This window comes from Odocoileus virginianus, chromosome 31 (assembly GCF_023699985.2).
Source record: "Odocoileus virginianus isolate 20LAN1187 ecotype Illinois chromosome 31, Ovbor_1.2, whole genome shotgun sequence".
Lineage (NCBI taxonomy): Eukaryota > Metazoa > Chordata > Mammalia > Artiodactyla > Cervidae > Odocoileus > Odocoileus virginianus.
In genome coordinates, this window is record NC_069704.1 from 29,439,793 (window position 1) to 29,455,191 (window position 15,399).

General features: G+C 37.9%; 1 protein-coding gene across 10 annotated transcripts in view; it reads right to left on the reverse strand.

Annotated features, from left to right (window-relative positions):
- AOPEP (aminopeptidase O (putative)) overlaps positions 1 to 15,399 on the reverse strand; it is a 392,900-nt gene that overhangs the window by 115,659 nt on the left and 261,842 nt on the right. For all 10 annotated transcript variants that reach the window (XR_011484978.1, XR_011484979.1, XM_070459519.1 and 7 more), the window contains 2 exons: positions 11,876 to 11,978; positions 11,122 to 11,229 (listed from right to left, as the gene is read on the reverse strand). Coding sequence is in view for 8 of the 10 variants with exons in the window: in XM_070459519.1 (XP_070315620.1) it covers positions 11,122 to 11,229; positions 11,876 to 11,978 (211 nt within the window). In the remaining 2 variants the exon portion in view is untranslated. The remainder of the gene's footprint in view (positions 1 to 11,121; positions 11,230 to 11,875; positions 11,979 to 15,399) is intronic.

Consider the following 15,399-nt stretch of genomic DNA (forward strand, 5'->3'; position numbering starts at 1 on the left):
ACTGAGCCACCAGAGATCATGTTACATACTGAATAATCACAACTCTGAGAGGTTAGTAACTAACGGCTTTTCTGCATTGTTATATGGATAATAAAGACAAAAATCAAGACAATTAATACCCTAGTGGAGGAACAAAGATGTCACAATCCCAAAAATAGCTCACGGGCTCCTGCCTCCATCTGCAGCCGCTTCTGATGCCACGGCGCAAATCCTCAATTGTTTGATTTAAGATGTTTCAAGAATAGGTTTTTTTTTTCTTTAATCTAAGGGCATGACTTACACACATACCCATTTTATCCTCTACTATGGAAAATGGAAAATTTCAGACACATTCAAAAGTAGCAAAGTGTAATTAACTTTCACATACCCAGTGTCCCATAGCCAATCTGTGCCATCCACTCACTTGCCTCCTGCATTATTTAGAAGTAAATCCCAAACGTTAACATAATTTCACCAATCTATGTTTCAGTAAATACCTCCAAAAGCTAAGGATTATTTTAAAACATACCCATAATATCAGAAGACCTAAATAATATTCACATGAATATTCAAAATCACATTTATATTTGATTTGCATCTTGTGTATTATGACCAATCTTTTCAGTCCATCTTATTCTGGAATCTTGACTTGGTCTAAACTAGGTCTGTGAGATAAAACATAGGATACCCAGGTAAACTGAGGGCATACTTACATGAATAAGTTCTTTGTTCTTAATCTGAAATTTTAATTTACATGGGGGTTGTACATTTTTATTTGCTAAATGGGTAAGCCTAGTGTCAACCCTACCTCACCTGAAGGTTTGATAAGATACATTTGGGTAAATACAGAACAGGAAACAAACAAGAAAACAATATTTAACTTTCTAGGGACTTAATATTGAGTGATAAGTAAGACCTGAACTTAAAGGTTTTCTTTTAATAAATTGGAAATCACCTTTTAAACTGGTCCTTAAAGAGGGCACATGTGTAAGCCCAGATGACAAAATATGACACTGCCATTAATAAATGAGCATCCCTTCAGATGGACGACCCTACCACAACCTAGCCTGCAGACCCAGGGTCAGCACAGGGCTCTGATGAGATCCATGTAACTCAGAGTGTGAGATGCAAGTGGCAGTGCACACCACTGTATTACAAACAGATGGAATGACACGGGACTAGAAATCTGCAAACAATTTGTATGACAAGGTGTTCTTTTTCTATCATGGCATTAAGCATAGCCATCACTACACTGGCGGAGTCAGCTGTCCCCTTCCTATGTGTTTGTGGGTGGTTAGGTCCATTTCTTCCAGAGACAGAATTTCCCTATTAAGAGCACTGGTGAAAGATTTCTTTCTTGCAACCTCTGTCCTCCTTCTAAGACTCTACTTGCCTATTGCTGCTTCATCCAAAATACATAACACAGATACAACAAACCTAATATTAACATGTATCAGTCTAAGTACCCTAATGTTCATAGTAGCACTATTGACAGTAATCAAGATATGGAAGCAACCTAAGTGAGCATCAACAGATGAATGGATGAAAAAGATATGATAGATACACAGACACAGACACACACATATATGCACACAATAGAATATTACTCAGCCAGAAACAAAGAATGAAATAATGCCATTTTCAGCAACATTGAATGAACCTAGAGATTGTCATACTAAGTGAAGTAAGTCAGACAAAGACAAATATCATATGATATCACTTATATATGGAATCTTAAAAAATGATACAAATGGACTTATTTACAAAACTGAAAGAGACTCACAGACATAGAAAACAAATTTATGGTTACCAAAGGGGGAGCGGGGAGGAATAAATTAGGAGTTTAGGATTAGCAGATACACACTATTATACTATACAACACTACATATAAAATAAACAACAAGGTCCTACGATACAGTGCAGGGAACTCTATTCAATATCTTGTAGTAAATGATAATGGAAGATAGTCTGAAAAAGAATGTATGAAACACTCTGCAGTACACAAGAAACTTACACAATGTTGTACATCAACTATACTTCAATGAAAAAAAATTTACCAGTAAAAATGGAAGGAGACAACCCCAAATAGAATGCAGTATAGTATATACTGCAGTGGGTATATTGAGAAAAAAAAAATCAAAGGAAACAAAAGCAATATTTAGAAAGCAAAGAAGTATTTTTGATTGAGGTTCTTAAAGTCATGATTTTATTATATTAATAACTATTTTGTAAAAAAGTTGAATCAGAAATTAATTTTTCATAATCTGACATATTATTAGATTACTTTGCAGATATTTCATTGGCCTAATGACAGAATTCTTGCTTCTTTAAAATGCAAGTAGTGTAATTATAATTTCTTACTAATTTTACTGCATTATCTCCTTATAGTCCATATCAACTTATCCCATATTTGTCCAGCAATTTATGCTCAATTAAGTGGGGGGGAAATTACATTAACTCAATGGCAAGGGGGAGAATTTAATTGCATGAGAAGCAGGAAATCCAGAGTTAACCTTAATTCTGCCCTTTTGCATTTTCCAATTACAATTAGATCTTCCCTTACGAAATTACAGAACACAATGTTTCAGATTTTCTGTGAATACAATAAAAGTGTAGGAGGTCCCCAAGAAGCCCTGCTTTATTTTTTTAAAAAGGTAACTGTCCCACTTCTTAGCAGGTGGTCATCTGCCTCTTCCTGCTCAGAGCTGAGAACTGCAGGCCACACAGCTAGCTGAAGGCTGCCAATCAGTCCTGAGGAGGACAGGTCTAAGGGATCAGAGTTCAGTTCAGTTACTCAGTCGTGTCTGACTCTTTGCGACCCCATGGATTGCAGCATGCCAGGCCTCCCTGTCCATCACCAACTGACGGAGTCCACCCAAACCCGTGTCCATTGAGTCAGTGATGCCATCCAACCATCTCATCCTCTGTCATCCCCTTCTCCTCCTTCCCTCAATCCTTCCCAGTATCAGGGTCTTTTCCAATGAGTCAGCTCTTCGCATCAGGTGACCAAAATATTGGAGTTTCAGCTTCAACATCAGTCCTTCTAATGAATATTCAGGACTGATTTCCTTTAGGATGGACTGGTTGGATCTCCTTGCAGTCCAAGGGACTCTCAAGAGTCTTCTCCAACACCACAGTTCAAAAGCATCAATTCTTCGGCGCTCAGCTTTCTTTACAGTCCAACTCTCACATCCATACATGACCACTGGAAAAACCACAGCCTTGACTGGATGGACCTTTGTTGGCAAAGTAATGTCTGGATCACACTGGATCACAAAAACTCAATACCTCAAGCATCCCTAAGACACGAAGCCTGTATCTCCACAGATTATGGGAATGTTTGTCTGCAGTGCTAGACATTCTCCCATCCTGTGCTCCATCCAACCCAAGAAGACACTTGGTCTCACCAGGGTCATCTCTGTACCACCAGTGGAATCAACTCAACTGGCCCTTCTTACTCCGTTCATACACATAATCTCATGGACATGAGTGTGAGTAGGCTCCGGGAGTTGGTGATGGACAGAGAAGCCTGGTGTGCTGCAGCTCATGTGGTTGCCAAGAGCTGGGCCTGGCTGAGCCACTGAATTGACACATAATCTTAACTACAAAATACTCGTTTTCCTGGTTCCATTCAGAAATTGGCATACACACCTGGAGTGGACTCATCATAGAAGCCTTTCCCCATTTTCCACAACAGAATGTTTAAAAAAAAAAAAGATGTCTCTTTTGAGTATTCCTTCCCTTACCACTTCTTTTCAATTCTTTCATCTGTCTTCACTCTTTACTTCAGCAAGTTGGCATTTTTATAAAAAGCAACTTACAAATATCAATTGGACAAGGAGGGTTTTCCTTCAAGACTGATTCTAGGATCATGAACAGGACTTAAGGCACTGACTTGATCTAGGATCACTGACAAAGTCAGTTAGCAACAAATACTAGGGCCCTAGTTTCTTACCACTAGAGTATGCCTGAAAATATTAAAGCCAAAGACACAAAAATATCAACATTCCTGCCACTTGCACAGTGAGTTGGGGTGAAATTTTATCTAGATCCTTGACAACTGTTGCAAGCCAATACTCTAGTCAAAAAATGTATTCCTTGGGAAGTTTGTTTTTTAAATTTCTTTTTCTCCTAATAATCTATATACTAATCAGGTAGCTAGATAGCTTATTTTGATTATCACCTAAAAACACTAAATTAAGCATTAAAAATTTTTTTTAAATGACACCAATTTTGGCACATGGTTAATTTGGTAATTATTTTATAGTACTAGTGAAAGTTTTCAACAAAAAGCAGATGCATGTAGCTTCTCCTGGACAAATGGACTCTGGCTTGATATTTACACAGAAGTAGGAATTTCTGTCAGAGGTTTTATGAATAATTACTATGATCATAGGGAGGGGACAGCAGGAGGGACAATACAAATAATCAAAATATTGATATAAGGACAGTGCTGGCAGAATAAATGCTGAAAAGAAATGAAACGGTCAGGAGAGCAATTTTAGTTGAGAGGTAGAAAGATGATAATTCTGAAATACTGGGTAGATGAAGTGTTCAGAAATGAAAGGATTCAAGAGTCAATTGGAAAAAGAAGAATTTGAAGATCTTCTTTGTATAGAAACTGAATCATGGCCTTCCTCATCAAAAACTAACTAGCAATATAAACAAAACACAATCCATTTTCAAAAAGTTAGCAAAAATGTCACTAGCAGCAACCAAACAAGGAAAGAATACAGCCTGTGGCATAAACTTCAAAGAAAAAACTAAAGAAAGAAACATAACATTCCAAGACAGCTTCCAATCCTCCCTCTGCACCACCCCCTCCATCATGCTTAGCTGTAGTGGTACTGGTGAAGTGCCCAAACCCCACAAGTTCTCACAAATACCCACATGCTTGGGAAAAAAAAAAACAAAAAACAGGAATATCTTTATTTTTCCTCTCTTTTTGTCTGTGGAGGGACTGAAAATGTTTGCTCAATTGAGATGAGCAAAACCTGAGAAATAAACAACTGAGGATGATACTCTTATGAACTGTATAGGTTCTAGGGCTCCAAGCTGAATTGGAAGAATGATATTAATTGGGAGAGTACCTGCAATGAAAGAAGCAGCACCCGAATTAGGTGATGAGAATCTTGGCTGGGGAAAGAAACTTTAACAAAATTCCAAGAGTTGGTGGAGCCAAATTCTTACAACAAATGCTATACACAGCTCCAGTGGAGCTCTCCTCCTCCACTTCTCCATGCATAATATCTAAGCTTCAAACTAGAGCTCAGAGGGGAAGAAAAACATGTCTAGACAAATTGCAAAAGAAATCAAAGATAATGTTCCAATATATATGAGAATAAATACAGGGTCAGGACCATGCAATTCATGCTGAGAATGAGCAAGAAAAAAGTATGGCAACTATGCAAACCAATACAGCAAAAACCCACATAAAGAGAGAGCTAGAAATAAGAAGCATAATGTAAAAGACAAAAAATCCAGTCATGAAGAAAACATAACCCAAGGCACAGAAGAAAGTTCTCCACAAATGCTTTACACTGAAATATAAATTAAAAGAAAATAATAATGTGGCGCGGCACTAGAGTGGCCAAGAGGAGCTACCCCACATTCAAGGTCAGGAGCGGCATCTGCGTTTCGGTGGACCAGCCGTGAGGAGATACCCCAGGGCCAAGGTCAGAGAAACCCCAGTAAGACAGCAGGTGCTGAGAGAGGGCATCAAAGGACAGACAGACAGAAACCACAATCACAGAAAACTAACCAATCTAATCATATGGACCACAGCCTTGTCTCACTCAATGAAACTGTAAGCCAGGCCGTGTAGGGCCACCCAAGACAGCCGGGTCATGGTGGAGAGGTCTCACAAACCGTGGTCCACTGGAGAAGGGAATGGCAAACCACTTCAGTATTCTTGCCTTGAGAACCCCATGAACAGCATGAAAAGGCAAAAAGGTAGGATGCTGAAAGATGAACTCCCCAGATCGGTAGGTACCTAATATGCTACTGAAGATCAGTGGAGAAATAACTACAGAAAGAATGAAGAGATGGAGCCAAAGCAAAAACAACACCCAGTTGTGGATATGACTGCTGATGGAAGCAAGGTCCGATGCTACAATGAGCAATATTGCATAGGAACCTGGAATGTTAGGTGAAAGACCCTGATGCTGGGAAAGATTGAAGGCGGGAGGAGAAGAGGATGACAGAGAATGAGATGGTTGGATGGCATCACTGATTCAGTGGACATGAGTTTGGGTAAACTCTGGGAGTTGGTGATGGACAGGGAAGCCTGGTGTGCTGCAGTCCATGGGGTCGCAAAGAGTTGGACACGACTGAGCAACTGAACTGAATAAGAACATAAATTCAATAAAATGAAAACTCAAAGACAAGATGACAAAATGATAAAACAAGAGGAAGAGATTTCAAAGCAAAGGGAATAAATTAAGGACCAAAATAATACCACCATAGGAGCATTAATAAAATGGAAACATCAAGAAAAAGAATAGCCATTAAAGAAAAATAATAATACTGTTATAATAATAACATTAATAATAAAATAATACTGCTTGAGATAAACATATTCTGTGAAGAACAAAAAGACAAAAGCAAATAACTAGAAAATAACATGTATGGAGGACAATGATGATATGACAAAGATAACCAGTAACCTTGAAATTCAGAATACTGTAAGGGGGAAAAAAATGAATGTGTTCAAAGATACAATTAAGACAATTTACTGAAACAAGGAAGAATAGATGTTGAGTCTAAAGATGTAGTGTTTTCCAGGAAAAAAGCAAAACAAACCTGATGCAGACTCATGAACACCAAGTCATTTTGGATTAAATTAATAAACATCAAAGGTAAAGAATTCTTCTGTCATCTGAGTGGTATAAAGAGGATAAAACAGACTGATTTTAAAAGTTTCAACAGCAGGATTTAATGCCAGAAGGCAGTTGAGCGTAGCCACAATGTTCTGAGGAGATAAAAATATGACCCAAGAATATTATACCCAGCCAGTTTGTAATTCAAATATAAAGGCAACAGGCAAACATTCTCAAGCAACTTGAACTTCGATTTAACAACAAAATTTAGCCAACAAAGTGTTGAATCAAAAGAAAGGATTCATAAATATAGAAGCAGGGTAAAATGACTGTTAGTGAATAATGAAATCCTTTAAATACAGAACTAGGACTATACAACTGTGAAAATTACAGTAACATCACATACTATAAATGATATAAACATGAACTATGTAAAAATATTAATTAAGAAAAATCTAGAACCAGGGAAAAAGTAGTTGAAACATAACTACTGATTTCCTCATCTTTTATATTAATGTTAATATATGAGAATAAATTGATACTTTCCAAAATTAAGATATATATCTAAAGAGGAAAAAACTAACAATTTCAACCTCTAAAAGATTTTTTGTAATTGTGTTTCTTAACTGTAGAAGAATCTCTTAGGAAATGATCTCTTATATTTATCTTAAGCTCAAGAAAGTCTTTTATATTCAATTTAGTTTCTTTTTCATGTGTTAAATTCAAGTAAATAAAATTTAAAACATATTTTCATTAAAAGCACATAGTTTATTTTTATAAAACTATTTCTAAATACATCTATCTATCAATGTGTGTACGATCAGGCACGTAGGAAATGGCAACCCACTCCAGTATTCTTGCCTGGAAAAACCCCATGGACAGAGGAGACTGGTGGGCTTAGTCCACGGGGTTGCAAAGAATCGGGCACTACTGAGCAACTGAACACACCCAGACACAGACACACACACAACATATATAGAAAGATAGAAATGGAGAAAAGAAATGCAACTTCTAGAATGATGTTCACCTACTCTTAATTTTAAGTATTTATGGACGGTGAGATTTTGAATGATATCTACATTCATTGTACTTTTCTGTGTTGCTTATTAAGCTTTTTATAATGAGTATGTGTCAGTTGAAAGAGCAATAATTTCCAAACTTACTGTGGGACTGGCAGAAGGACAGAAATAGAGATCAACAGAATTTAGAATTGAGAGACCAGAAATAAACTCTTACGTTTACTGATTTTCAACAAGGATGCCAAGACAATTCAATGGAGGGAAGGACTAGTCTTTTTAACAAAAATGGAAGGGAGACAGCTGGATAGTCACACAAAAAACAATGAAGCTGAGCCATCCACCTTATACCATATACAAAAATTAACTCAAAATAGGTAGGAGACCTAACTATAAGAAATAGAATGACTAAGCTCTTAGAACAAACATAGGAGTAACTTTTTAATTAGGCAAGAAGTATTTTTAAGTCATATATCTGATAAGGAACTTGAATCTAGAATATATACTTATAACTCAATAATAAAAGACAACCCAAATAAAAAATCAGAAAAGGATCTCAATAGATATTTCTCCTAGGGCTTCCCAGGTGGTGCTAGTGGGTAAAGAACCTGCCTGCAAATGCAGGAGATATAAGAGCCACAGGTTCAGTCCCTGGGTGGGGAAGATCCCCTGGAGGAGGGCATCGCAATCCACTGCATTATTCTTGCCTGGAGAATCCCATAGATAGAAGAGCCTGGTGGGCTACAGTACATAGGGTTGCAAAGAGTTGGACACGACTGAAGCAATTTAGCATATATGCAGACATTTCTCCAAAAAAGATATACAAATGTCCCATAAGTCCATGAAAAAATCCTCAGCATAGCTACCAGAAAAATGCAAATTAAAACCACAGTGAAATTCACATCCACTATGATGGCTATTATCAAAAAATAAAATGACAAGTGTTGGTAAGGATGTGGAGAAATTGGAACCCTTGTGCATTGCTGGTGAGAATGCAAAATAATGTAGCCCTTGTGGAAAAACAGTATGGCAGTTACTAAAAAAGTTAAATCAGTATATAATGTAGCAATTCCACTTCTAGGTATATATTCAAAAGAATTGAAAGCAGAGACTCTCACAGATATTTGTACACTAATGTTCATAGCAACATTATTCACAAGAGCCAAGGGGGTAATTATTGGATGAGAGGATAAACCAAATGTAGTACATGTATACTACAGAAATATTGATTCTTAAAAAGGAATTAAGGGAATTAATTCCCTGGCAATCCAATGGCGAGGACTCTGTGCTTTCACTGCCAAGGGTTCAGGTTCAGTCTGTGGTTGGAGAGCTAAGATCCCACAAGCTATGTGATATGATCTAAATAAATAAAAACAAATAGGAAGAAAATTCCAACACATGCTATACAACAGGGATGAAACCGGAAGGCATTTTGTTAACTCAAATAATCCAGATATAAAAGGACAAATATATTATTCCATTTGCATGAGGTGTCTATAATAGTCAAACTCAGAGACAGAAAATAGAATGGTGGTTGCTAGGGGCTGGGGGGAGGGAAGAATGCGGAGTTATTGTTTAATGGATACAAGTTTCATTTGGGGAAGATTAAAATGTTCTGGAGATACATGATGGTGATAGTTGACAACAATGTGAACGTACTTAATGCATTAAGTATACATTTTAAAATGGTTTAAATGATAATTTTCTTATGTATATTTCATCACAATTTAAGAGGTTAGAAAGTAAAATTAAAAAAGAGAAATGAAGTACTAATACATGCTACAACATGAACCTTGAAAATATGTTAAATGAAAGAAGCCAGTCACACAAGGCCACATTATTACATGACTCCATTTATACAGAATGTCCAGAGCAGGCAAATCCGTAGAGACAGAAAATGGGTGAGTGGTTGTGTACAACTAGAGGGGAGGTGGAAATTGGGAAGTGACTGCTAATAGTTGTGGGATTTCTTTTGGGGTGATAAAAATGTTCTGGAATTAGATAGCAGTGATGTTATGAATATGCTAAAAACCACTGACTGGTACACTTTAAAAGGGTGAATTTTATGGTATGTGAATTGTATCTCAATAACACTGTTATGAAAAAACGATAAAGCTATAATTCAAAAGAGTTAAACAGAAGTAAAATGGAAAGTTTGGCAGAGGGAGCACCAAGTGTTCCATGGAAAGCTGTTGTGAGAATGGTCGTGGTAAACCTAACGCACTCCTTCAAATCTGTAGTATCTTGGTGAGAAGAAGTTTGGGTTGGTCAGTCCCCCAACCATATAAGACTCCTGAGCCAGTTTTCAAGCTCCCTTTCCTAACACATGTTTAGAAATATGCCCCCATTATCTCAACCAAAGAAAATAGTGTGGAGACACAGAATAGCTATCTAGTCGTGTTACACTCACGCTATTCCTTGCATGTGTGTTTGGCTTATACATGCACACCCTTTGCATCTAACATTGTGCACAATTTGACTTCAAAACTGTATATGAGCACAACTGTCATACACACACACACACACAAACACAACCGTCTAATCTGTGCTGAGACTGCATCCTTGATTCTCCATCAGCGACGAGTGCTGTTTTCAGCACCTCTGCCTCTGTTAACTTTCTCGCTTTGTGCAGCTCGGCCTAACACCTGGCTAAACTGACAGAGTCTCTCTCTGACAGCTCAGGTTGTCTGAATATTTCAGTGTATCTTGTTTTTAATCTATTTATAATACATATGGTGCACATACTGTGTGTGAATCATATACTAAGGACCAGTGAAATGAAGAGCACAGTCTGGCCTTGTTGAGCTCACACACAGAATGGAAGGGAGAGAAAAGAAACAAATGAACCCGGAAAGGAAAATATAATTTTGAAGAATGGTGATGGCAATGCAGACAACGAAAAGGGCAGAGGGTAGAGAAGAACAGGGTGGACGCATTTCTGTTCAGCAAGAGGGACTCTGGGATGTGGTGTTGAAGCTAAGACAGAGGACGAGAAGGCACCAACCTGGCAAAACTCATTCCAGGTGGAGGAGACAGTGGGAATCGCTTTGTTTTTGGTTTTCAAGTTCACTTCAGGTGCAACTACCCACAGCACTGTGCACATAGGACAGTTCTGGGTTACAGTATGTCCTAAAAGACCAGGTGATGACACTCCCAGAAACACTTCTGTGTTCACTTCATTAACTTCCTATTTTTCCTATTGCATGGAAACGTAAATCTTTTCCCTACTTTTTAATACACAATCTAGTTACCACATGCCACACCCTCTCCAGCTGTATATCATGGACTCAAAAGGACTCAATAATTACCTGAGAAAGAATCAGCTGCCCATGAAAAGAGTGCACAAACTTCCTTAAAAATGAAAAATAGGTGTCCTCTCCAAGTCTTTTGGCAAGGAACCGGAGAAGGAAATAGCCCTAGAAGAAAGGAAGGAGAAAAAAAGATGCCCATCATGGTTCATCAGAAAAATACTTACAAAATCAACTCTAACTTACCCACCAGCACACTATGTTCACCTAGAACGTTTGGACTGACCTGTCTCCGGCAGCCCTTTGCATTGTTACTAGTAGCGCTGGGTTTGGAATTTAAGGATCAACTACTCTGTTTCAACTCAGTTGTCACTTTCTCATTTACCTTCAGCTTACATGAGACCTGGATGTCCACTACGGACCAATAGGGAAAAGGGGCCCAGCTCCTCTCTCCTTTAGCTATCAGAAAAGGATTTTACAAATTTAAATACTAAAAAAAAAAAAAAAATCACTCCAGTCTTCTAGTGGGAACCTGACAGCAATTGTAAGATTCTGCTCTTCAAGGCTGACGTGAAGCAGGAAGAAGGGAGATCCAGGGAAGGGAACAGTTCATCTTCCTTTGATTCAGGCTTCATGCTGGGTGTGAAATGCTTTAACTGGTGGACGATCAGAATCTGCTCAATCAAATGTCATTTACAATGTTGACGATATGTTTGTTTTGCCCCAACCATGTTACTAACCTTCACTGTTCACATGTAAAATCTAAAAAGTCCTGCACCATAATAACTGGCTTCTGTCACTCAGAGACGCTTACCTTTAAGTAATGAACCTGCATGAAGACCTTCTCCGGATTAAGCCCATGTCTGATGACAGATGATCCTGAGTCACTCACATGGCCAGTTTTTTCTTTATTGGGTCTGAAATGATGCAGTAAAATTTTCTTTAAGTGTAGCATATTCTTAACTACTTGGACCACAATATTGCCTTATTTCTTCTTTACAGAGTTGCCCAACAGTGTCAATTCTATTCAACAGTGCCAGGTAGAATTTTAAATGGTTTATGTTATAAATTCATATACTGAACAAGGAGGGACTTATATTTTGGGTTGGCAACCTGAGGTTGGCTATTGGCAATATTTTACATCACCTTATCCAAGATTAAAGCTTGCCAGACCCTCAAGGAATCTAAGTTCCAATATGAATCATTTAAGAAACTATACACTTTTCTTTTGGTGGGAATGTTGGACTGAGAAATGCAGTGGAAAATGTAGCTTTGCTTGGAAGAGTAAAGAACTTATATATTCCAAAAAATTCTGAAAGCCCCAATGTTATCCACTTCTCTTGATTTGCATTTAGTAATTAAGGCTCCTTTCAGAAATATTTGTACTCTGAAGCCATTTTAGAATCACAAGAACAAAACAAGAAGAGGCACAGAGGCCCAGGTTTTTCAAACAGAGAGAGACATTAGTAATCACATACTTTAACCTCCTCATTTCACAAAGGACGGAAATGGGCACACAGAAATTAAGTCCGTATCCAAAGTCTCACAGCTTGTTTTGATTCAAGGTGACATTAAGGATTGAAACCAGTCTTCTTATTATCCATCAGAGTGTTTCCCATTAAGCTCTATGGTTTTAAATATTCTAAAAAATTTCCTTAATAAAATATAATTGTGTTACAGTGACAATTCAACAATAAATTCAAAGTAAGTGACAAAGCATTTACAGCTTTTAGCTGTTCGACAACCAGTCTCTTATCGGACAAACTCTGAAGAGCATGTGCTGGGATGAGGGGAAGGCAAGGGCTGACAAGAGGGCTGGCTCATCAGAAAGGCAAGAGGTTATTTTTACTTTTAGTTATATATTTACTTTTTGTTGTTTTAAAATTTATTTTATCGACATAGAGTTGACTTACAATGTGTGTTAATGTCTGTTATACAGCAAAGTGATTCAGTTATACAGATATATATATATTTTTCATATTCTTTTCCACTATGGTTTATTACAGGATATTGAATATAGTTCCCTATGCTATACAGTAGGACCTTGTTGTTTATCCATTCTATAGATAATAGTTTGCACCTACTGATTCCAAACTCCCAGTTCTTCCCTCCCTACTCTCCTTGGCAATCACAAGTCTGTTCTCTGTATCTGTGAGTCTGTTTCTGTTTCATAGATAAGTTCACTTGTGTCACACTTGAGATTCTGCATGTAAGTTATATTATATGCTATTTGTCTTTCTTTCTGACTTACCTCACTTAGTATAATAATCTCTAGCTGCATCCATGTTGCTGCAAATGGCATTATTATTTCATCTTTTATGGCTGAGTAGTATTTCACTGTATATATACAGAGGGGTTATTTTTAAAAGCTAGTTGATCTTACAAAGTGTACAGTCTTTGGAATCTGAAAGACTTAGTGTTGACTCTCAAACCTACTACTTACTACCTGTTACTTACTAGCAGGTAACTTAAATTCTCTAATCCTCAATTTATTGATTTGCAAAAATGGGAACAACTTTACCTATCTCCCCAGTTTGGGATCAGTAGGTGCAAACTATTATCTATAGAATGGATAAACAACAAGGTCCTATGTGGGGAATAATTGAAATAACATATGAAAAGCCCTTCATGAGGGCAAGAGATACAGAAATTACTCAATAACTTATTAAAACTTTCTAAAGTCATTAGCAGTAAATCTTGCTGAATTCAAGGCTGGTCATCGGACGTTAGAGGCAGTAGATTTCAATGGTTCATCCCCTTAATCCTCTGTGCCCACCGACACAAACACGGAGGGATGTTGGACCTGAACCGCAGTGCCTGAAGATGACCCAACTTGCCAAACTAGTCCCTTCGCAGTGTGCTCTAGCTGCCAAGTAAAGAACCCGTGATTAAGTCTCTGCTGAATATTCTAATTCATTATCCCAGCAGACACAAGGCTCAGAACCAGCAGATACCTAAAGAGAGACGATGATGACCAGCCACTAGAGCTAATGTGCATAGTTTGAATTTTTCTACTTGATTCCTAGACATGACCATACTTGCAGGAATAACTATTTAGTCCCTTTCATCTTCATTTAAGACTCCACTGAAAAGCATTAGCTTTATTCCTGCTCTCAAGTTTGTCCTGGAGTTGAATGTTTATTTTGTAAAGATAGTCATGCTGGCTTTGCTAGGAAAGCTCACCAGTCAGAGCCTTGGGGGGAAGGAAGACTTTTCAGAGTCAGCCTGAATTCAAACCAGCTTTCCCAGCCCCGAGACAGACAGAGTTGTTTCTTTTGCCCTTGAGCCCTGAATGGAGACTGTTAGTAGGGGAGAACACTGGAAGACCAACCTAAATCTCTACTCCAAAGGCTGGCTTCCAGACTTAAGTTTCAAATGATGACTTTAGTTGGCACTTTTTTCCTTTGACTAAAAACGTCCTTTCAGGAAGCACTGCTCTCTTACTCTCCTCTTCCACCCTCTTCAAGTGTTCCAAGAAAATGCTTTTATGCTGAGAGCATCCAAGGCAAACGTACAAGTCCCCAAGAGATTCCTTTTAAAGTAGACATGGTGCTGGAGGGAGCCATGCCCAGGTGAGCTTTGTGAGAAATCAAAGTGGGTGGATTTATGAGGAAAGATACTCCACAAGTATCTTCCACCACGAGTGGAAAAGGGGTGACTTCCATGTCTGTGCTATTCTGGTTCTCATAATACCACTTACTCCAAGTCTGTGCAGGGAGACAAAGCATACAGAGAGAGCAGGAAACAAATGAACTACCACTACCTACAGTAACAGATGAGTCTCACAGATGAATGAACCATCACACCCAAAAAGACTATGGACTGTAGCCTGCCAGGCTCCTCTGTCCATGAGATTCTACAGGCTACATACGAATGTACAACTCCAGTTAAATGAAGTCAAAGAACATGTAAAACAGACCTATAAGGATACAGATCAGAATAATGGTTACCTTCGGGAGGGAGTATTAACAGAGTAGGGAAAATAGAGAAAAGTTTCTGGGAATGTGGGAATATTCTATGTTAATCTGAGTGGTACTTTAATTGAAGATAAATAGCAAAAATCTATTGAGCCATCTAGGAACATCTGTGCACTCTAGTGTATATGTATTTCAATAAAAAAGTTAAGAAAAAAATAGATGCACATGAAATAGTACACATTTTGTGAAAATTAAATGGACTTAGTCCAGAAAAGAGACTTTGCTGTTCATGTGCCATGAACACATGATTAGGGTTAACTAAGCTCTCTACACCTAAGGACTAGTTAAACAAAAAAATTTTAATGACATTGTAAGAGGCATTAAGAACTGTGGCAAATACAGTTGGCCTAATCTACTCCTA